General features: G+C 52.7%; 1 protein-coding gene across 2 annotated transcripts; it reads right to left on the reverse strand.

Moving 5' to 3' along the window:
- Positions 1-344: 344 nt before the first annotated feature.
- ROPN1L (rhophilin associated tail protein 1 like) lies at positions 345-18,607 on the reverse strand. Of its 2 annotated transcripts, none has more exons than XM_003981552.6 (5): positions 17,835-18,607; positions 13,543-13,666; positions 11,959-12,120; positions 4,506-4,681; positions 345-526 (listed from the first exon to the last, which is right to left on the reverse strand). In XM_003981552.6, the coding sequence occupies exons 1-5, from the start codon at positions 17,963-17,965 to the stop codon at positions 463-465; spliced, it is 657 nt and encodes a 218-aa protein (XP_003981601.3). In that variant the 5' UTR covers positions 17,966-18,607; the 3' UTR covers positions 345-462. The 2 variants fall into 2 exon arrangements, with proteins under 2 accessions (XP_003981601.3, XP_044894741.1); XM_045038806.1 differs by lacking the exon at positions 17,835-18,607 and adding an exon at positions 14,402-14,530.
- Positions 18,608-23,097: the final 4,490 nt, after the last annotated feature.

The following is a 23,097-nucleotide window of genomic DNA, read 5'->3' on the forward strand; positions in this document are numbered from 1 at the left end:
GGGCCACGTCTCCCGGAACACATCCCGCTTCAGCAGAGGACGCTCTTCTTGGGGCGTCTTACGCGTGCTCCCCCCGGGGAGCAAACACCTCACTGGCCGCGAGTCTCCAAGGAGGAAACAGAGTGGCCAGTTTTTACGCCGCCCCTCCCCCTCCCTATCCTGTAGCACCCACAGAGATCGGTTCACTCAGAAAGACTGTTTCCCTGCTGTGAATCCTTCACACGTAAGGTTCTTCAGGAAGCATGTGAAGAGCCATCATTTAGAAGACCCCCCCCCCCCGCCCCGCCGTGTTTCACTGACCGCACTGAACTTCCACCCGGAGAAAAATTCATGCTACACATGTATGTGGTTAATGACAAGCTGTATTTGGTGCCGACGTTTTACAAAGGCACCACTTGACGTTAAGAAGCGTTCTCTTCTGTATTAATGGCTCTGTCTTCTGCACTTTCTCTTCGAGGTTTCCTAAACTTTCCTTGTCAGAATGAAGAAATCTGGAAGTCCTATCATGCCGTTCTTTCTAGAGTCTCTAAATTGGAAACAGATAAAGACACTTATTAGTAACTTCTCACAGCACGCAGTACGGTTTTTATGAAGCGCAAAACAATTGGAAAGTTTTACCTAGAAAAATGGATTCTTTCTGGTCTCTAATCAGTCATTCTTACCTCTGAAAAGAAAGCATTCTATTTTCTTGTATAAAAATGGGCATTTATTTCTAGGTGAAACCATCCATACTTTATATGTTTTTCTTCACTGACCCCTCAAATTTTAGTCACTACTGAAACAAAAGTATCCTTCTATTTAAAAAGTTGGCCGGGGGCGTCTGGGAGGCTCAGTCGGTTCAATGTCTGACTTGGGCTCAGGTCACGACCTCAACGGTTCGTGGGTCCGAGCCCCGCACTGGGCTGTGTGCTGGCAGCTCGGAGCCTGCTTGGGACTCTCCGGCTCCCTCTCTTCTCTGCCCCCTTCAGCTTGCGCGCTCTCTCTCCCTCAAATAAACATTTATATATAATGTCGGTCCAGTAAAACTGAAAGGGTGTCTTGCGTCTATGAAACTTTGGCATTGACAACAGCCTGTCCCTCGATTTTCTTTTTTTAACTAGAGATACTTTTATTTCTTAAGAGATGGTGAACATTAGCAAACTACTATTGTCAGCATCAGTGGATGTAAAAATACTGAACTTCTGCGTGGTGGGCGGGGAAGGTGAGAACGGTCTCAGAGGGCTCGTATTTTTACAGGCGAAAGGGACACCGGTTGGTGGCTCTAAACCGTATTTTACCACGAAAGGCAACCATCTCCTACGTTCCCAAGGGGATCCCGCTTGCCAAACAGTCCCCCGCCATGGCTCCTTGGAGACCAAGAGCAGAATCTTGCAGAAGGATGTGTGTCCACCTGCCCTCTTGCTATCGGGGCTGTGAGGATTTCCAGCCACGGCAGACCCGACGGTCCTCAAGCCGCCGGGCAGAGTGTGCTTGCCGTGTTAGCGGTGCGGACAGCAAGCCAAGGCCCAACCGGAGTGTATTCCCCGCGTGAATGAAGAGCCATCCACCGAGTGATGGAAGGAAAGCACGGAGTGCGATGTTACGCGGACCTTCCCTGGGAACCAGTGATTCTTCACCTCAGGTAGTAGCTGACGGCTTCAGAACAAATCTCGCCGTGAATGCACCGCGCCAGATTCTTCTGGACACAGGAAGGGGCCACTCCAACCTTCCAGGGGCTTCGCACACCTCCGGGGCGAGGTCCCTGCAGGGCCATCTCAGGGTCAGCCCCCGGGGCACCTCCTCAGCCGGGGGCCCCTGGTAGGCCTGTGCAGCCCAGCCCGTCTCTCCCTCGCACACCTGTGGCGCATCAGTGCAAGGTCATGTCCAGCGCCTTTGACTTCGGCAAAGTCAAAGTGTCTCAAACACTGAGGGAATCGTGGAGGGAATCAACGAATTACCGAGTAGAAAGAAATCACTCCCGCTGCAAAAAGAGGCCTACTTGGCAAGTGTGCACAGGCGGGCGGGGAGGGGGCGGGGGTCTGGTGCTCGGCCCCAGGACCACAGGCCCACAGTCCCGGAAGCCTGTCGCCGACCCCTGCCATCCAGTTAGCCTCCCCGGTCTGGGGCAGTGCTACAGCCTCGCCCTATTTGTCAGCTCTGGTCTGGACCTCTGCAGAAGTTTCCGGAGTCATCATGCCTCTCGAGGGTCTTCTGGCCAGAACCCACTCCCGGTTCCCTCGGTAGGCTCTTCACCGGACACAACCCGGACTCCCTAGAGGCTCTGAACCTCTCCTCCTCCACCACCTGTGGGGGGCAGGCAGGCCAAGGGTCCCCTGGGCACCGCTGGGCGGGCAGACGGCACCGCATCCTGTCACCACCCTCCATGAACATCACATCAGATGATCTCACAGAGGGACAGAGAGGGGCCTGTAGGAGAGGCCTCTCTGAGCAGGGATGCGGGGCAGCCAGGCAAAGGGGGTGGGATGTTCGGGAAGAACAAGCGTGCTTGGGGTGGGGAAGCTTGGCCTGCTTGAAACACTCGGGGACCCGTGTGGCTGAAGCACGATGAGCAGGGGTCGTCAAACGTGAACCAGAGGAGCAAGCCTGCGGGTGGGCAGCTGTCAGAGCCTGCGGGACCCGGAGGCCATGAAGGCGCAGAGGTTTTCCCTCTTAAAGGCCAGCTGACGGGGCGCCTGGGGGGCTCAGTCGGTTAAGCATCGGACTTCGGCTCAGGTCATGATCTCACGGTCCGTGGATTCGAGCCCCATGTCGGGCTCTGTGCTGACGGCCCAGAACCTGGAGCCTGTTTCAGATTCTCTGTCTCCTTCTCTCTCTGCCCCTCCCGCCTCCCCCGCCCCCAAAGCACTCTGTCTCTTTCTCTCTCTCTCTCCCAAAAACAAACATCAAAAAAAAATTAAAGGCAGAAAGATGTGAGACGGGTCAAGGGGGGGGCAGGGGAGGACAGGGGCACCCATGTCTCTGCTCTGACCTCCATTGTGGGGAGGAGGGTGGCTCGGTTTACGGACTGAGGGAAACCAGGGGGGGAACTAATGGGAAAGAAGGTGGATTTCTGCTGGGACACGTTCGGCCTGGCTCGTGCACAGACATCCCAGTGGGAAGGTCAAGTGGGTGGTTTGATACCTGAGTCCAGAGCTGGGAAGCAAGACTGGCTTCACAACAGGGCTGGGGTCCCTGTGGGAAGGGCTGGGGGGCTGAGATTCCCGGAGGTGGGGGGGGGGAGGGAGGGACAGCAGGAGCGAGTCTCCGAAAGCCTGGTTCAACTCTGGGATGCTGCTGTCCTTGGCAGGGCGTAAGCTGCCTCCGGGCCACGGGACAGGCTGGGTCTGGAGCTAGAGAATGGGTCTGGGGCGAGGTGACAGGACAGGGTCTATGCAGCGCCCACCGTGAGGACCTGAGATCAGGCGCGTGCTCTAAGAGTGACACAGGAAGAGCGTGACTGTGACCAGATGAGGTGGGACCAGGAGTCAAGAAGGGGACCGTCCCAGGGCGGGCAGTCCCCTCCTATCACGCGCCACCGGGAGGCAGCCAGGGGTGGTGCTGGAGGTCTCAGGAAAGAAGGGAGGCACTGGGCAGGGTACATTTTCCTCCCGGGACACAGCCCTGGAGGTGGGGAGCCAGCTGCAGGGGGAGGGGCGGTGGGGAGAGGGGAAGGTGAGAGACATCCACGTGGACATCGGAGAGGGGAGGGGCGAGTCCCCAAGAACTGTGGCGTCAGGAGTGTCGGCAGGAAGGGGGTCACCTGGCGTGCTGTCCCCCAGGAGGAGCGCGTGCCAAGTCAGCAGGCGGCACGTGGGGGAAGGGGCAGGCTGGACGGCGGAGGACATGGGTCCTGGAGGAGCGGGGACACGACACGGTGCGGGAGGCCGAGCCGAGGAGAGACGGCCACTGCGGCAGCTGGGGAGTCTGGGCACTGGCCCTGGCATCCCTGGGCAGGAGGGGACCAGAGTCTGGCGGTGGGGACAAGGCCTGGTGAGCAGCGGGTGCCCTGCCCCCGCGTGTCCGCCTCTGCTCCCTTGTTCTCAGGGCCCTCAGCCCTGCCTGCGGGCCGGCCATGTCTGTCACTCTGTCAGTCTGGTGTCCGGCCCCTCCCAGCAAAGACAGAAGGGGACACATTCAAGGAACACGGCGGGAAGTCACCCCCCCCCCCAGGGTCATTGCGGAGACACTTCCATCTTCCGCTTTGACACGCTGTGATGTGAAACCATTTGACGCCCGACAGAATCAGGATAAATTCTGGATAAACTCGTCTCAAAGACAGGATAAACCCTCCCTCTCAAGTGTGAAGAGAACCAGCGTCCCCCCCCGGGTCACACCCGGAGAAAAGCCGCCTCCTGCCGTGTGGCTTTCTCTGGTGCGGCCGAGGGACACCTGGGAGCCGGTGTGTGTGGCCCTTCCCTCCCAGCACGGGCAGGATCCGCAGGAACCCAGTCGTCTGAGGAAAAGAGGGAGAAAGGACCCCCTCCGGGCATCAGCACACTCGAATTCCGGGGAGCGCTTGTACTCACACAGTGTCCTTTAAAGTGGCGAGATAGGACTCTGTGTCCCCCTCGGGGACGTCCGAGTCCATCTTGGACAAGTAACGGTAGATGTAGGAGAAAGTCTCAAAAGGGATGCGCGCGGGCCCGCCCTCGGGGTCCGTGGTCAGGATCTCACACAGATGCTTCATCGAAGTGTTCAGTGACTAGAGACACGACAGACAGGGGGAAACAATTACCACTTGGCACCGCTGAAATGGAAGCCTAAGACACCCGCAGAGAAAACGCCGGAGCGTATTTGACAGGAAGTCTCCAAAGGGTACGTTCTCCTCGATCTAAATGAAGAACTGGGTAAGGTTACAATTGCCATAAACAAAGAAAAGGGCAGGTCTGATCACGATGCAATTGGCCTGAAAAAAATGTTAATCCACAGATTTTATTTTATATTAAAATGGGGGGGCGCACCTGCGTGGCTCAGTCGCTTAAGCGTCTGCCTCTCGGTTTCAGCTCAGGTCATGATCTCACAGTTGGTGAGTTCGAGCCCCGTGTCAAGCTCTGGCACTGACAGTGCAGAGCCTGCTTGGGATTCTCAATCTCTCTCTCTCTCTGCCCCTCCTTGACTCACACTTTCTCTCTCTCTCAAAATAAATAAATAAACTTAAAAAAATAAAATGGGAATGACTCTCCAGGACGTGAGGAAGTATCAGCCCCCTCAAGACGGGCCCCAAGCCAGCGCAGAACTCACCGGCCCCTTCGGCGTCACCACATGCCTAGGGGACGGAGCTAATGCTCACCAAGTAGACGTGTCACCTGCCCGTCGGGCTCCGTGCAGGCCCCAGGCAGGGCCGGCCTTGCTCTGGGCCTTGTCTCAGCTCCGGGAAGCACCAGCCCCTTCGCCCCTGTGCACCATGCCTCCCTCTGCCTGGGTCGGTCACCCCCACCCCCTCCCCGGCTGCCAGTACTTTGGCTTTGAGCCCGAAAGCCAGGCCTAGGAGAAGCCGTGCGTCTCCCACCAAGGCACAAGCTCTGAGTGGGCTGACTCCCTCCAAACCAGGAGGGCTCAAGGAAACGCACTCACGGAGGGGGAGCCACCGCCTACGTCAAGCACAGCGGGAAGGTCCATGCAGACAGCGCTGGTTTAGTGCTAGACTGTATCGGATCCCTGGTGACCCCACGAGAGCCTCGTGGAGACGCAGGGACCAGGCCTGTGCGCAGGGGACCAGCTCTTGCGGACTGTAAACTTTCCAGGAGTTTATTGAGAGGGTTGACCTCCCATTGGCAGCTTGAGACCAGCCATGGTGGGAGCATTTACACCTCATGCCAGTCAGGGCCCTTCTCCCCTGCAGAGAGCAGGCTGTTTAGGGGGCTGCACTTGGGAGGAAAGAGAAAAACACAGATGGGACGGTCACACACGGATCTGCCTGACCGGGACTGAGGCTGCGTAGGGGGACAAACCTGACACCCTGAGGGACACGCAAATGTCTGGAGTCACCTTTACTCTCTCTAAGTTTCTGTGGGTCAGGAGTCGGCACTGCTTGGCTGGCCCGTTCACGGCGCCAGTCAAGGTGTTGGCCAGGGTTGGGGCCTCATCTGGAGGCTCGACTGGAGACAGACCTGCCCCCGCCCTGACCCAAGTTGCCGGCGGACTCGCTGCCTCACGGCCGGCTCTCCGCGGACCCTCACAACGAGGCAGTGCACCTCCACCAGGCTCCAGGAGCTCGACCGGCTTCTCACAGTCATGCCAGAGAAGACGCCTCACGCTTGCAGCAGGGAGAGGGGGAGAGGGCTAAAAGGGAGTCAGTGGGGCCCAGCGGCTGAGCGGCTGGCCTGAGGTGAAGCCAGCAGGGCAGGAGCAGTGAACACACCCCAGCAACATGAAGAGCCACCAGGCTGGTGTGTGTGGGGGGGGGGGGGGGGGTAGATGAGCTGCCACCTTCGGGGACCCCAGGCGCCGGGCTGGGGGCTGGAGGAGAGGAGGCCTGACCAGCCCAGAGCTCCCCATCGCCGTAGCCGGGGCTCCAGGTGTCTGGAAAGCCACTTCCCACACCACCCGGGACCGAGGGCCGCTGGAAACCTTTCAAAGACACGTGGTTTTGTTAGATTTTGCTTTTATGTCCGTCACAAGCGGGAGAGAGTCGCCGGTGGGTGTGACAATGCTGAGCCTCAGGAGGGATGATGGGGACGGAAGCAGCCTTCGCGGAGCAAGCAGATGAGGTCTGAGAAACTGTGGCTCCAATGCGTCCGAGGAGGAGGCATTTAAGGAAAAAGTGCATCAAAACATCCCAGCATCCCTGCCTTGTGCAAAGGCCCGAGGATGCTACCGGTGTTAACATTTCTGGCAATGAGATGCACAGCCATTTTTATATCCACGAGGGTTCGGAAGGCAACTTGCCTGGCTTTGTACCTGAGCCAGATTTCTCCGCTCCCAAGGGTTGCTCTCCAGCCAGAAGACCCTCGCAGGCAGGCGCCCCTGCCCCGACTCACTCTCCTGACACAAGCTCTTCTGGAAGGTGTGGCTGCACTTGCTTCTAGCCCAGCACTTAAGTCTGAGCCGTCGCATGCGATTCAGGCGGGGACAGGAGACAAAGACAGGCCTGGAGACGCCTGCTGTTTCCTGAGCAGCTTCAGGGCACCAGCTCCGTGGAAGCTTCTGTTTCAGAATTTTAGCTGCTCTTGTGGTGACAACAGAGGCACCTCACACCTCCCCCAATCCCCTTTTAGCTAGCGGGAAGTGACAATCTGTGTAACATCGTGACTGATCCCTTTAAAAAGAAGAGGGGGGGGTCTCCTCTGACGTGCGGCCTGGGCCTGATGGCAGCCGGGAGGGAGAGCTCAGTCCCTCAAGCAGTGTCACCCCCGCATTTCACTCTGAAAAAGTCTGAGGACCTTTTCACTTCCTTCCTCATCCTCAGGGGTTTTCTCATCTAAAACGCAGGCAGTTCAGTTCGGGGACCTGCGGCAGGTGAGGGTGGCGGACGGGTACTCTCGAGATGGCGGGACTCGGTCCGCGGGAGAAGCCCATTCGTGAGGGCCGATGCTGCCCATGTCGCCGTCCGGGGAGGAGGGAGGGCCCCCACGTGTGAGCACAGGGACAAGGCCAGTGGAGGCATGTGGGTGGGGTGCACCCCGCCTCTTTCTCCCCCCTGGGGGAGACCCTCAGCAGTGGGGTGCCTGGTGCTGGGGGCCGGAGACCCCAGGGGCCCAAGAGCAGCCCTCCTGGTGGAGACAGTTACCAAACTTGTCTGTGATGTGAGGCTCCCACCCACGGCGGGGGGTGCGGGGGGGGGGCTGTTTCTTTTCCACGGTCAGATGGTAAAAGGACTTCTCGTGGGCTCCTCAGAATGGGCTCAGGGGCCTCGCTGCGAAACCTGAATAGGGGAGTGAGCCAGGACGCTGCCTCCATCACTGGGCCACCGGGGAGATGACCCACTGTGCTTCGAGGTTGTCCTAAGAATTCCAGCTGGGCCCTGCTAGGAGGCTGGCAGGGAGAGCTTTTCAGAGTAAAACTCCTTTTAGGAAATCAAGTGATATTAATGACAGTCCTTGGGAGCGGTTATTCTCTGAGACAGGAACCTGCAGGCTCTCACACGGTGCCCCAACCCGAGGGCGGCACACTCCGGGGCTACAGAGTCCCCAGGGAGCCCGGTGGCCGTGCATCGGCAGCGTGGGGCCCGTGGTCTGCGTTCAGATCCCGCTCTGCCACTTGCAGTCTGAGTCCCTGAGCCTCCCTCCACGACTAGTCATCGTGCGAGGCCCGGGACGGCCCTTCCGCAGAGGGCTGCTGGAGGATTAAGGAGAATAGAGACAAGGCGCCGAATGTCCCAGCCCACGGCGAGAACCCTGGACGTGACGCCCATTCGTAAGCGGCGCATTTGGATGGAAAATCGCGTTAAGCACACGCATCCGGATGGCCACCAGACGCAGAGCGAAGTTCATGCTTCTCAGAGGCTCTCGAGCGTCGGGCCGGTGGTTTGCCATTCCGGGCTTCCTCCCTCAGTGTGGGGCGGAGGGTGGCGGGGACTTCATTCACAACTTTTTTTTGTACTAAAAGAGGTCCTCAAGCTTAAAAAACAAAGCGAAGAATTTTGATCCCCTGCTTCGACGCTTAGGATCACTGCCGGTGCTGCAGAAAAGGAAACTCAAAGATCACGACATGAAATGTCATCTTGCCGGGCAAGCATCGCAGGGCATCACTGGAGCAGGGGGCGGGGGGCCGGAGTCACCAGCACGCCTGCCCCGCCTCCCACCTGCCCCGGGCAGCGCACACGGCCCGGAACCCCGTTTGTGGCTCGCGACGCGGTAAGCCAGGTGGCGGCGAGGCACGTCTGCCTGTTCTGTCCACTCAGGACGGGGCCCAGCTCGAAGCAGGGCTCAGCACACGTTTGTGAAGCAAGGAAGGCAGGCAGGCGCGATTCACAGGACTCTGAAGTTTAAGTAGAGCTTCTGGTCTTCGCAGAGACCTTGCATTTGATCCCTCTGCCCGGCGATTTCGAAGAGGAATTTGAGAGCACGGACAGCACGTAGGACGCGTCTGCCACCAGCCACGCAGAGACCGTGGATGGAGGCGGCGGGGTCAGGCCCGTTGTGCCGACACAGCCACCAGATTCCAGTTTACCGGAAAGCCTCTGTGGAAGGTGAACGGGCAGTAATCCGTCGTAAAATACTCGTCCTTTCCTTCCACGTCACCGCTCCGTCTCCTCCCTCTGAAGGGTTTTTAAAAAGCATAAACATAAACGCTAAGACGCCCCACGACACCACAACCGTCCCCTCTGAGGCACAGCTCCGGGTTGCTGATGCGCCTCCACGCTGCCCCGCCAACGCGTGGGCATCCGGTGGCCTCTCTCCTTCGGGGCCTGGCTGCCCCGGGCCACCTGCACCCCCCCCCGCCCCCCTCTCCCTTCCCCACCTACATGGCCAGTGGACCAGAGGGGACGGGGACCAGCAGGAGGGGACCTTCCCTGACCGCCTGGCTCCAGAGTCCACAGCTCACAGCAAGCACTACTGCCGAGGTGGCCTGGCTTGGGGACGGGACCGGACCCCACACTGACCAGCCAGGATGACAGACTTATTCAAGGAGGAAAGGAGGGGCGCGCACGCTGGTGTCCTGGCCCCTTCCCCAGTGTTGCGTTCAGAAGGTGACCAGATGTCTCCACCTAGCTAGCGTCCCACCCGACGCGTGGACAAGAGACCCTGTCGCTTGCTCTGGCCTGGCTCCAAATCTAGCGCTTAACCGTCAGGCTTAAAGTGAAAGTGACAAAGGTGGATCCCCCACAGTATGAAACATTCTACCTTCTGGGAAAATCTGAATTTCACAATTACACCATAAACATCCGTTCAAATATTAGACACTCATTTTACATTATGGAAATCTTGCTTTCACCGGAGTTCCAGATGAACCAAGCAAGGTAACGTTAGCTTCAGTAACGAAATCTGACTTTGTCCTTCCCACCGGTCACATCGGGGCCCGTCTTTGCCGCAGGAGGGTCCCCGGGGCTGCCGTCCTCTCCACGGCTGGTGGACACACTGCCTCTGGGCCCCCGTGGAGCTCAGTGTGCAACGTCCAGCCAGCACCTGGCTCTCCTGGGGTTTCCCACTTTCTCACTGGGGCCCTGAGTAGAACCAGTGAACTGTGTGGTCCATCACAGAGTGGCTATCAGACGGCAGAGGCCATGCACGACCTACAGCGGTCTGTAATGATACAGACGGACAGATAACGAAATCTAACTGGGAGTGAAAAGAAGTTCCAGAAGGTTACTAATAACAGAATCCTCTTTTCATAAAGTTGAAACCAACGAAAATAAAATAATGTTCTTTCTTTCTTTTTTTTTAATGGTCATTTATTTTAGAGAGAGAGAGGCACACACAGAATATGAGCCGGGGGGAGGCAGGGGGTGGGGTTGCAGAGAGGGAGACACGGAATCCAGAGCAGGCTCCAGGCTCTGAGCTGTCAGCACAGAGCCCAGGGCGGGGCTCGAACTCATGAACTACAAGATCATGACCTGAGCCGAAGTTGGGACGCTTAAAACCGACTGAGCGAGCCAGGTGCCCCGAGATAATGTATCTCTTGGGGTATGTACGTGGCCCCCAGGAAGCGTGAGATTTGGGATAGCAGTTGCTTCGGGCCGGGGAGGCAGGGGGATCGAATGGAGGAAGAGAGCAGAGGCCCTCAGCAGCGGCGCATTGTTGGTGTTAGCGATCATGTGGGGATCATGGGCGCTTCTGACATTAAATGACTGTCTAAAATTAAAACCGGAGATGAGTGCGTCATGAAGCGTGGACTGTGAATTACCAGTTATGCTCTCTGCGGTGCAAAGACTATAAAAAGGGAGGGCAGAAAACAGGTGGCCGTCTCGGCAGTGAAGGGGCCACTTCTCCTCCTAAAAACCCCTTCTTCACAAGCGGACAGTGGTAGCTCTTCCTGCCCCGGACCTCGGTGTCTCACAGACTCGAACACTGGAGCTGGAGAGAGAGCGTCCAGATCCCCAAAGCAGTCCGGTCCCTCCTCTCCCCGCCCCCCTCGGTTCAGAGACGCCCTTACCTTGGGAATTGGAGAGTCGCCTGTGTCTTGATTCCCAATGGTCGTACTTCAACATAAGCCAAGTTCACTATATCTGTCACCTACTAATCACAGATTTTAACTCAAATATAAACTAACTTTACACCTCTTCCCACAGAGGAGGAAAATAACACCTGCTTACGAAACGGTGTGTAGTTTCATAAAAAGTCACTGATGCATTCTCTTCTAAAACCTAAATGCCTTTTAATGATATTTTATCTACTTTTTTTAATCTACTTTTAATGATATTTTATCTACTGTTAACAATTTTAAAATTGAAGCATTCGTAAGTCTTTAACTTTTCCAAATTAAAATAACTGTAAGCCCAGGGGCGCCTGGGTGGCTCCGCTGGGTGAGCATCTGACTCTTGGTGTTGGCTCAGCGTCATGACCTCATGGTTCATGAGATGGAGCCCCACGTCGGGCTCTGCGCTGACAGCGTGGAGCCTGCTTGGGATTCTCTCTCCCTCTCCCTCTCTCTCTCTGCCCTTTCCCTACTCATGCTTTCTTTCTCTCTCTCAAAATAAATAAACATTTGAAAAAAAGTTTAAAATAACTGTAAGCCCAAGAATAAGACAGTCAGGGGTGTCTGGGTGGCTCAGTTGGTTAAGCATCCCACTTCGGCTCAGGTTATGATCTCGAGGTTCGTGAGTTTGAGCCCCGTGTTGGGCTCTGTGCTGACGGCATGGAGCCTGCTTGGGATTCTCTCCCCTTTTCTGTCCCTCCTTCACTCGCTCTCTCTCTCAATCTCTCTCAATCAATCCATAAACATTGAAAAAAATACAATAGTCTCTGGGAAAAAAAATTGCTTCTCTTAGACAAAGTGAGTAATGAGAGTGTTTCCTTCAGTTACTGAAACACCTCCATTATTTTCAAGCCAGGCCTCTGATCACCCAGGATGATTAATACGCTACTTGTAGGTACGTACCCCACCAAGCATGCTACATCCGAGCGCTAAAAATTTTATCCACTCGATTTTGTTTTCGCAAGGATCCAGCTGCAGCAGAGTTCTGAAGTTTTCTACCGGCAGGCACAGATTTTTCCATTTCTGCTCAAGATGTGCTAATTCCACATACTGCTCGTGGCTACACTGTATAGAAAACACAGTGTGACAAAATCAGTACGTTTTTACGGCTGCAAGTATTAAGGTTTAAAAACGTGTGAAACATAATGCTGATGAATCTTTAAACTCATCCCAGGCGCACAACTGCATGCTGGGAAGAGATGAGCTCTGAATTCACAACACACAGAGCCCGGGGAGAGCTGGGTGGGAAGGTGTGGGGGGGGATGCTCGCCCGGCAAGAGGGCGCGGCGAGCTGATATCGGCACAGTTAACTTTTCAAAAGGAGAAAGGACGGTGAGGTCAATAGGGCCTCCCGTTGTGACTTAGGAAAACGGGCACACGCACACGGGGTGTGGTCTGTGTGAAACGCTTTGCAAGAAAAAACAAACTTAACTCTTAAAAACTGAGAACAGACTGAGGGTTGATGAGGGGGTGGAAGGGAGGGGAGGGTGGGTGAGGGGCACGGGAGGAGGGCACCTGTTGGGAGGAGCGCTGGGTGTTGTACGGAAACCAATGTGACGATAGATTTCATATTACAAAAAAAATAAACTTCAACAAACAAAATGAAAACATTTCAAATCCCACCCGCTCCATGTGTTAACAGTTAAATAAGAGAAATTTGAAAACTGAAAACAAATTCATTCCTTCCACTTTTTGAAACAATCTGTGAGAACTGGTAACTACCGCGATGTGCTAATGGTCTTGAACGTGAAATGCTTTGAGCAATTTTAGCGTGACTTTTCCCGAGCTACCCCTTTCGATGGTTATTCGTTTTTCCCTCCAGATTTCCAGAAGTCAGCGTATCCGGCACAGAAGCACGGTAAGTCAAAAAGTGTAATGGGGACAAATCACTTTAAAGATCAAGGTGATACCACTGATGTCATTTTTAGCAACACAACGCAATCATTGGGATTGCCAAGCTTGGCCGGATAACACACAATCTGGTAACTCGTTTCTCTGAAAGCAAGATGGTGGGTCGGGAGAGCACCGGCCCGGGACTCTTGCGCAAGACTGTGCCGGGAAGGACCTCGCCCACGCCCGGGCTCTCTGGACGAAGGACACCAGACGTCAAAGGGCGCTCTGCTGTTCAGATTAATGAGGCGGCAAATTATTTCTTTAGCACATACGAAACTTTTATAAACATATTTCAAGAAGAGACTTGCAGCCCCCATGTTTGGAGTTGAATGTTCAGACTTGTAGTCCAGGAGCATCTAGCGTTTTAATTTGGTATTTAAAAGAAATTATATTTCACTTTCCTACAATCTAATCACGAATAGCTATGTTGGGTTCTTTCAACTAGAGAAAGAGCACTGAATACAACGGATCCCTCCTTTGACTAAATCTTGCGGGTTTGCGCAGGGAACGGAGGCCTCGCAAATGTGTTGGGATGCGTTAACGCAGCCACGCTTTATCTCGTGGAGCCGAAAGATTAACAGAGACCCCTCATACCTGCTTGTGCAAAACTTTCAGGAGTCCTTGAGTCAGGCCTGTGTCCGTTTTCTGAGTGGCCACGGGCATTTCAATTCTGTCCTTGACAGGAAGCGGATCTCCTCTTGACAAAGCTGAAAAATACCTAACAGCAACAGATGTCCCTGAAGGCTCGTCGATACACAGAAAGCACCGTAATGAATGCGGTCTCTTAAATGACCCCCAATGCCTGGGACCCCTCCAGAGGCCTTGGCTCCTCTACTCGGCTCTCCAACTTAACCCTCTCCGCATTCCTCAGTTTCTCTGTCTGCAAAACCGATAATGGCAATCCCTGTTGTAGGGCCCCTAGGAGCACTGAGCTCAAGCCGCAGCGGGCTGAACGTGCCGCTCAGCCATCAGGCCAAGGGGCGGGGGGGGCTCCCGAAACACATGTTCTTATCAAGCAAACACTATGAGGGGTCCTGGAATGCTGCCAAAGGAGGTCGGAGATTTGGGACGACAGTGAACCAAGGGCAATGCCACAGTGCAGTCCTTCCACTTTGACAGCTGGCATCTGGCCCTCCCTTTGGTTGGCCTGGCTGCTTTCCAAGGGGCCTGACTTCGACCATCTCGGTTCAGCCCGACACGGTCCCGGATCAGGGAGGTCACCTGTCTGCCCCACTCCTCTAAGTCAGAGGCCACCCTTCCCACCCTTCACGCTTTCCTGCCTCGTACCTTGTTTTAGTAATTTTTTAGGAAACTGCTTTATTAAATTTAACAATTTAGTAATAATAGCAATTAATTTAATTAATTTAGTAATTAACAGTAACAATTTAGTAGTGGTTTTAGCATTGTTTCCCCTTTCCCTGTTCCTTTCTGGGGTGGGAATATGGGTGCTTACATCGGTGCCAATATTGCCTCTAGCGGGACAAGTGAGGGCATGGAACCAGTTTAGGGCAACGAGTCACGATGAGACACACACTCGGCTTCTGTCTGGCGGGGACGGGGAGGAGGCACCAGGCGAGCCAGGGGTGGCCAGCCGCTGAAGGCAAGTCACCGGCCACTCTCATGGCTAACACAACAAAAAGAAACAATACACACAGTGAAATGAATGGCAAATCCTCCTCCAGGCCAACAGGTCATAATCGAAAAGGTCTGAACAACGAGGGGCGCCTGGGCGGCTCAATCGGTTAAGCGTCCGACTCTTGACTTCAGCTCAGGTCACGACCTTGCGTTTTGTGAGTTCGAGCCCCGCACTGGGCTCTCGTACTGGCAGTTTGGAGCCTCCTTGGGATTCTCTCTCTCTGCCCCTCCCCAGCTCTCTCTCTCTCTCTCTCAAAAGTAAACTTAAAAAGTAATAAAAGATATGAGTCCTTAGAAACATCTCTGATTATGTAACAGAGATAGCCGTAGCTAGGTATTTGACAGGCTAACAGAAATTTTGTACCTCGTCTCCTTTTCCTCTCTCCGCCCGTATTTTGTTGACCTAACACAAGGGCAGCAGTGAGAGAGACAAAGGTGGACAGGAAGAAGTAAGGTGACAGGGGCGAGGCATGGGTGTGTAGCTTTGTCATATTGTTCCTAATGAGGGTTTTCGCCTATTTTGGGGGACTTTATTCCTCATCACCGATCAAGCCACTCACCCACCTCCACACAGCCTCTAAAGCAGTGGTCCTCAACAGTTCTCCCTTCTCCTCCCCAGGAAGGCCCTGGCAGTTTCTGGAGACATTTCTGGTCGTCACAGGAGGGGGTGGATGGTGCGACTGGCCTCTAGTGGGTACAGGCCAGGATGCTGCAAAGGGCCCTGCTAGGCCCAGACACCCCCCCCCCCAGCCCCACCCTCCCCCCAGCCCCCAAGCAATTGTCCTGTCCCAAGTGTCAACGGTGCCCAGGCTGAGAAAGCCCGCGTTAGGGGCGAGCCCCGATGTGCTAATTCCCTGGAGGCCCGTGCGGCAGAAAGCAGCCTATAGCATTGAACCAATTCTTGCCCCAGTCATACCGCACGACGCACAGGCGACATAACAAGGTACGGCCAACTAGCTGTTGCGTCAGAGCAGAGACCACAGGCGGGGGAGCCAGGCCGAGCCGCCTCTGCCACCTGAAAGCCTCGTTTGTAACGTTCGTTAACCTGAACGCCTCCTGAAGGCTTCTGCAGTTACCTTCACAGGCATCCTGATTTTCTGCTTTTTCCTCCTGTCACCATCCCTTTGTCCGGAGGCCACTCCTCTTCCTGGAATACCCATGCCTTGTCTTTTAAAGTTTTTTGTTTGTTTGTTTGTGTATTTTGAGAGAGAGAAAGAGACACAGCATGTGCAAGCAGGGGAGGGGCAGAGAGAGAGGGAGGGAGTGAGAGAGAGAGAGAGAGAGAGAGAGAGAGAGAGAATCTCAAGCAGGCTCTGCACGGTCAGCACCAGAGCCCAATGAGGGGCTCGATCTCACAAACTGTGAGATCAAGACCCAAGCCGAAGTCAAGAGTTGGTTGCTTGGAGCGCCTGGGTGGCTCAGTCGGTTGAGCGTCCGACTTCAGTTCAGGTCACGATCTCGCGGTTCGGGAGTTCCAGCCCCATGCCGGGCTCTGTGCTGACAGCTCGGAGCCCGGAGCCTGCTTCGGATTCTGTGTCTCCCTCTCCCTCTGCCCCTCCCTTGATTCTCTGTCTGTCTGTCTCTCTCTCAAAAAGAAACATTAAAAGACTTTTTTAAGAGTTGGATGCTTAACCAACTGAGCCACCCAGGCTACCCTTGCCTGGCCGTGACCTCAAAGACCAATTCGTCCTCTTCTGAGCAACATCTCTCCCTAACAGATTGTCTGGTGACAGCTGGGACCTGGCTGAGACCATTTCACACACACTACTTAGTGAATTATGCTTCTTTTTACTCCTCAACTCCAAAATTGTTCTCGAGAGAAAACAGTTGCATGGCACATCCAGAAAGTTCTCAGTTGAGCCTTTTAAAGTGAAGCTTAAATTAAAATAATTTAACGTTCCAAGAAAACAGTGACTCAATCTTGGAATGTTCTGTCCAGTACAAATAAACTCTTACACGTCCTACTTTCATTGATGCTTTAATGACGGTTAAAACCAGGGCCATAATTTTTTTTCTTTGGGGGGAAGAACCCAGAGAGAATCTATCAGAAGCAACGGACAGAAGTGTTTGTCACAAGGCAAAGCACTGAATTGATAAGCAGCCTCGTGTGGTAGGTTCTGTAAGAGCCTCAAAGATATCCAGGTCCTAATCCTGGAACCTGCAGATCTCATTTTGTGTGGTAACAGGGACTTTTGTAGATGTGAGTGAGGATTCTGAGATGGGAAAACTGTACTGAATTATCTTGAGGGGTCCTAAATGCAATCACAAGTGTCCTTGGGAGAGGGAGGCACAGGGAGAGAGACTTGGAGATGCCACACTTCTGGCTTTAAAGACGAAGGGGCCATGAGCCATAGAACACAAGGAAGGCAGTTCCAGAAGCTGGAAAAGGCAAGGCAAGGGACTGGATTCTCCCTAGAGCCTCCGGACAGAAGCCGTGACAGCTTGACTACAGCCAGGCGAAACTGATTTCGGACTTGCAGCCTCCACAACTGTAAGAGAATACATGCCTATTGTTTTAACCCATCAGCTTTTGTGGTTATTCGCTAGAGTAGGCCACAGGGAACTAGGTCACCTTGGTTTTACAGGTGAGAGAAACTGGAAATGCTGGTTACTAAATAAAACTGGTTCTTGGGATCATAAAACTGAGTTTCTAAGTCTGTTTCCTGAAAAGGACAAAGAACTTTCCTTTCAAAACCAAATGGGTTTATTTTAATGGTTTTAAGGTCTGTTTGCAACTTTAAAATTAGGGAAATAGTATGTTTGCTGCAAGAAATATTTGCGTTCTGTGAACTAAGCTGGGCGAAGTCTAACCTTTACAGCAGCCTTGGGAAAATCACCCCAACATGACCTTGGTCGTTTGGGTTCTAATAGACTGATCCAGGTACCTAACCCTGGGAGGATTCTCTAGCACGAGGAACCTAGCCCTAAGATTCCTTCTTGTAAAAAAAAAAAAAAAAAAAAAAAAAAAATCACTTTACAAATAAAATACAGGGTCTGCAGTGGCTTGGTCTTATAACACAATGCAGAAACTTTTTACCCGACGCAACTGCTTTGTAAGTTTTACTCTGAGTAAGTACCACTCTCCCACGATGGAGTTGTCATTACTTTGCAGGACAGTGAGCATTCTGCAGTAATTTCTGGGAAGGTCACCCAACCATGATGCTTCCTAGACGCTCAGGTGTAGACACCAGCTGGGGAAGGTGTCCTGAGCGTCGGACCACGCGAAGCGGCCGGCTCTCCCAGGCGCTTACCCCGCGGACCACTGCAGCACGTCGGCGGGCTGGGTGCGGATCGCAGCCTTGGTGAACTGCTTCAGGATGTCCGGCAGTTCCGGGGGAATGTGGATCTGCTGCGCGCAGAACATGGTGTCGGGAAGCGGCATAGCTCTCCGCAGACCGGGACCAGGCTGCGAAGAATCAAGGTGCGCTGCGTGTGGGGGCTTGAGCCTCGGGGCGCAGGCGCAGCTCAAGGGTCTGGCCGCCCAGCCTCCCCGGATCTGGAGCCTGGAGGGGACCTGGGGTTTGTGGCGGGGCCGGGCTCCCGGGCTTGGGGGCGGGCCAGAAGGCCGGCTTCGCGAGGTCCGGGGTGGCCGGCCGGGTCTTTCAGCCGCTCCTCCTCGGGCTCCTCGGAAAGTGAAGGCCAACTGCCCCTTCTAGTCACAGCCCGGAAGCGCCAGCGGCACCAATTGTGTCGCAGAGGTATCCAGGCAACCGGGACGCATGAGGGCCCCGCCCCCTGGCTCCGCGCAGGCGCGCACGCCTCGGGCCGAGACCGCACGGTCGCCCGCGCCGGGCCGGCAGGTAATGCGCTTGCGCAGTCTGGCTCCGGCCCCCTTTCGCCACTAATTGGTTGTTTATACGGAGCCGAACGTTTCGCTTAGAAAAGGACCTTTTTGGTCGATTTCCCACTGCCAGTTGTGTAGGGCGAATTCACAAAGGACTCCCCTTCCCCTTGCTCTGGCGTCGTAAACTTAAGGACGAGGTGACTCAGTCCTCGTAGGTAGGAAGCCGTTGTAATCATGGGGGCTGGTCGGTGCAGGTGGCACGAGCTCCGCCCTCCCCCGAAGGAATGTGGCCCTGCCTTCCTCGACTGTCGCGCTCATGCTGCACGTGCTCGTCCAAGCGGTCCCCAGCCTCGATACCATCGCATCTCCCACTCGGTCTGCTGGTTTCAGTTTAAGAGCCACTTAGGAGTTTAGACAGCGGGTGATTTTCAGCTAAAAGAAGATTCTGTTTAAATTGTTTTCCTAAGGAAGACAGAATGGTTGAGCCAATATGATTGGGTCTAGAAGGACATAAGCCATGTCTTCTGATACAGTAGCTTCGGGTCCATGGATAGAGTAATTGGCTCCATTCTGGTGAATCCTGACCAGGGCAGTGTACAAGGCGGCTACGTGTAAACCCACCCTGAATGTATGAGGCCCCCGAAGCCTGCTTTCCCCTGCTCACCTCTAGCCCGGACAACGGAGAACTGGAATAAGTTATCTCCAGGAAGAGTCAGGCAGCCCTTCCTCCTGCCCTAGAGGCATCACCCCCACCCATGACGCCTCTACCTGGGCACACACATTTCCAAATTAACAGCATTAGCAAAAACTTAAAACAGTCAATATTTAATGTTGATATAATATGGGAAAACAAGGAATCTCATATGCTGGTGAGAGAAGAATGTCAATTAGTACCTTTGGGGGCCACTTGGCACTATACTTTGATGACTTACCAATCTTTTACCGATTGATCCTACAGAAATACTAGCCTGAGTATATAAATTAGTATGGACAAATGTGTTTTTTATAGCATATAATAAAATGGGTTAACTAATGGTCTTTCAGAAAACTGAAATCATAATCTTATCCACACAACAGAATACAATACAGCCAGAATTATTAAATGAGGTAGCTACTTAAGTGTTGATATAAAAAGATGGTCATGAAATATAAAGCAGAAAAAAAAAGCACCCCATTGAGCAGAGTCTGTGGGAGCACACTACCTATATTGTGATAAAAGGAGTCTGTGAATGTATGTTGACCCACACCACATTCTGGAAACAAACACTAAACTACTAATAGTGTAATTACCTCTGGAGAATGGCACAGGTTTTCAGTTTTTATTTTAATCATAGACACATTGTTTTTATGCTGTTTCATCCATTTATTTACTCAAGAGTATTTATTGAATATGGAATATGTCCCAAGAACCGTCCTGAAATACAATAGTAATCTCCAAATAGTTACCAAAAAAAAATCTCCGAAGCTTACATTCAAATGGGGGGAGACATGCTAATGTAAACAATACAGGAAAACCATATAGTATGTTAATACATATGAGAGACAGAACACAGCAGTAGAGGGGTCGGGGAAAGCCCCAGGAGCTGCAATTTTAGATAAGCCTAAGAATGACACTTCAGTGAAGAAAGGAAGAACTTGGGGAGAGCCTAGAGGAAGAACAGTAAGGCACAGCAAGCAGCAAGTGCAAAGGCCCAGAGGTTTGACCTGTTCTGGATGCAAGGAGGCTGCCTGGAGCACAGTGAGCACAGGGGGCCTCAAAGCGACTGTGGACTTGGGACTCTGTGATGGTTAGCTACCTGGGTAAAGGACTGATGTGATCTTAGATCTCAACATGATCACTCCGGATCGTGTTGAAAGTCAATGGAAGAAAGAAAAGAGAGCATGGGCAGAGGCCAGGAGCTCCAGAGAAACTGCAGTGACCCAGGCAGGAGGAAGATGATGGTGCTTTGCACCAGGACGGTAGCAGTGGGGGTGCTGCGACGTAGCCAGAATCCAACTTATTTTGAAGTTAAGACTTGCTGCCCGGTTGTATGTGAAGCGTGGAAAAACAAGTGTCAAAGGTATTACCAACATTTTTTATTTAGCAACCTGAATCCGTCCAGGTGCTTACCAACTGAAAGGGGAAGTTTGAGAAAATAAATCTGGGGTAGGGGAATCACGAGTTGTGTTTTGGACCTACTAAGTTCGAGATGTCCGGAGAGTCCACAGAGGCAGCCGCACGGATGTGTCTGGAGTTCCAGGAAGGAAGATGGAATGAGTAAATAAATATATATGTGAGTGATCAGCATCTAGACGGCCTTTAAAACTATGAGCGTGAGATCACCATGTCAATAGGTGCAGGTAGAACAGAGGTCCCAGACTGAGCTGAAAGGCAAGACAGGGTCAGTGAAGGAGTTTATAAAGCAGAGTCCACAGACAGGTAGGAGGAAGATGAGGGGAGTGCTGTGTCCTGAGAGCCAAGGGAAATGGTTTCACTGGAGAGAGGGACCAGCTATTTCCGGTGAGACCCGAGAATTAACCACCGAAGTTAGGGGTGGCCATTGGTGGCCTTTCACGAGAGCAATTCCGGCGGAAGAGTGGAGCAAATAGCTGATTGTAGGGGGGTTGGAAAAGGAGAGGAAAAATTGGAAAGCGGGAGTACGATAACTGAAGGCCTTTACTGAAAAGGAAAGCAAAATAGAGCAGATGACGAGGTGAAGATTTTTCGTATGCAAGAAACAACGGAAACGTCTGGATGATGGGAAGGAACCACAACAGTTACCATGAGGGAGAGGGAGATCTGCAGCAGCGCCTTGAGCGGGTGAGAGTCCTGTCCATCCAGCGAGGCCGTGCAAGGCGGGCAGGGCTCAGGGAGTGATCGCACATGAGCCCGGGGGCGCATTTCACTCTGCGTACAGGGCAGGCACACCGGAGGGGACGTGCATGGCCTGCATGGCCCACGGGGCATCTGGGCACAGGTGCAAGTAAGAGGGTAAATGTGATGGTGTGAACTCGTGAAGACTTGTTCCGATTGCTTCGGTCTTCTCGGTGAAATAGAAAAGTCATCAGCCAAAAGTCAGAAAGGAGAAGCAGGCACTTTGTAGAAAAATAAGGTATGAAATGATTAGAGAGCATATATGAACATGGTATTTATTTTTGAAATCAAGATGTAATTAACATGCAAATTGCACAAGTTGAAAATGTGCAATTCTTTGACATATGTATACATGTCAAACCAGAACCACATCAAGATAACGGACACATCATCACCCCCATTTCCTTATGCCCCTTTGAAATCTCTCCATGTCCCTCCCCACCAACCCCCACTCATGTGCTTTCTATTGATTTCTGTAGGTTACTCTGCATTTTCCAGAAGTTTTGATAAACGAAAGCATACATTTTTGGTCTGCTTTCAATCAGCATTGGGACTTGTCCATGTTGCGTGTATCAAGTTAATTGCCTTTTATTGGAACAGTATTTCATTGTATGGATAATCATTTATCTCTTTCCCTGTTGTTGGCCATGTGCATTTTTTCCACCTTTGGGCTATTACAAATAAAGCTACCATAAACGTTCATGTCTGAGTCATCATATGGACTTACTTTTTCCTCAGTCAGCAACTGGGGGTGGCGAGTACTTACTATAACCTTTTAAGCACTGCCCATTATTTAAAATATTTTTTTTTTTTATGTTTGAGAGAGAGAGAGAGAGAGAGAGAGAGAGAGAGAGAGAGAGAGCAGGGGAGGGACAGAGAGACAGGGAGACACAGAATATGAAGCAGGCTCCAGGCTCCGAGCTGTCAGCACAGAGCCTGACTGGAGGGGGAGGGAGGGGTGGTGCCTGGAACCCACAAACCGTGAGATCGCGACTTGAGCTGAAGTCAGACGCCTAACCGGCCTAACCAACTGAGCCACCCAGGCGCCCCCCAACTGTTCTAAAGTAATTAGCTCACCCCTTTACTTTCCTTCCAGCACAGCGTGAGCATTCCTCACATTCTCACCGACACGTGGTATGGTATTTTTAGTCATTCTGATACGTGGTGGTAACTCACAGGTTTTAATTTCTATTTTCCTAATGGCTTTTACATTGACCAGCTTCTCATGTGCTTATTTGCTATCTGTATGTCCTCTTTAGTGAAGTGTTTAAATATTTTGCCCATTTTAAAAATGGGCAAATGGATCTTCTCAAACTACTGAGTTTTGAGACTTTATTCTGAATGCATGTCTATTATCAGAAACGTTCTGCAAATATTCCCTGCCACTCCATGGCTTTTGTTCTCTGAATGACATATATCAGAGAGTGGACATTTTCAATTTTGATAATGTCCAATTTATCAAATTTTTCTTCTAAGGACTGTGCTTCTGGGCTGTATCCAATCTAAATCTTTGCCTTACCCGAGGCTGAACATTTCTCCCTGTTTTTTCCCAGAAGTTATATAGTTTGAGCTTTCATGTTTAGGAATATAATAATTTTAATTTTTGCTATGTTGAGATAAGGATCAATTTTTAACTTTGCATCTGGATGGCCAATTGTTCCAGCACCATTTGTTTGACTTTCGCACCCTGTCAAAACTCACCTGTCCCTATGCATGTGGGTCTATTTCTGGACTTTCTGTTCTGCTCCATCAGTCCAGTGGGTTTGTGTAACTGGCAGGAGGGACGGATGCAACTGAGCCAAGAAAAAAGGAGTTATTGAGGGGGTTGCTGACACAAAGCTTCTTGTCCTAAAAAAGCTACTGAACAAATGTGGAA

This window comes from Felis catus, chromosome A1, assembly GCF_018350175.1.
Source record: "Felis catus isolate Fca126 chromosome A1, F.catus_Fca126_mat1.0, whole genome shotgun sequence".
NCBI classification, from domain to species: Eukaryota; Metazoa; Chordata; class Mammalia; order Carnivora; family Felidae; genus Felis; species Felis catus.

Bases quoted from the DNA above. Each gene is read 5' to 3' on its own strand.
- ROPN1L (XM_003981552.6), bottom strand. From the start codon at position 17,965: ATGCCGCTTCCCGACACCATGTTCTGCGCGCAGCAGATCCACATTCCC. The intron at 12,121-13,542 runs GTATGAGGGGTC...TTTTCTATACAG, and splicing joins TGAAAGTTTTGCACAAGCAG to TGTAGCCACGAGCAGTATGT. The intron at 527-4,505 runs GTGAGTACAAGC...TTTCCAATTTAG, and splicing joins GCCACTTTAAAGGACACTGT to AGACTCTAGAAAGAACGGCA.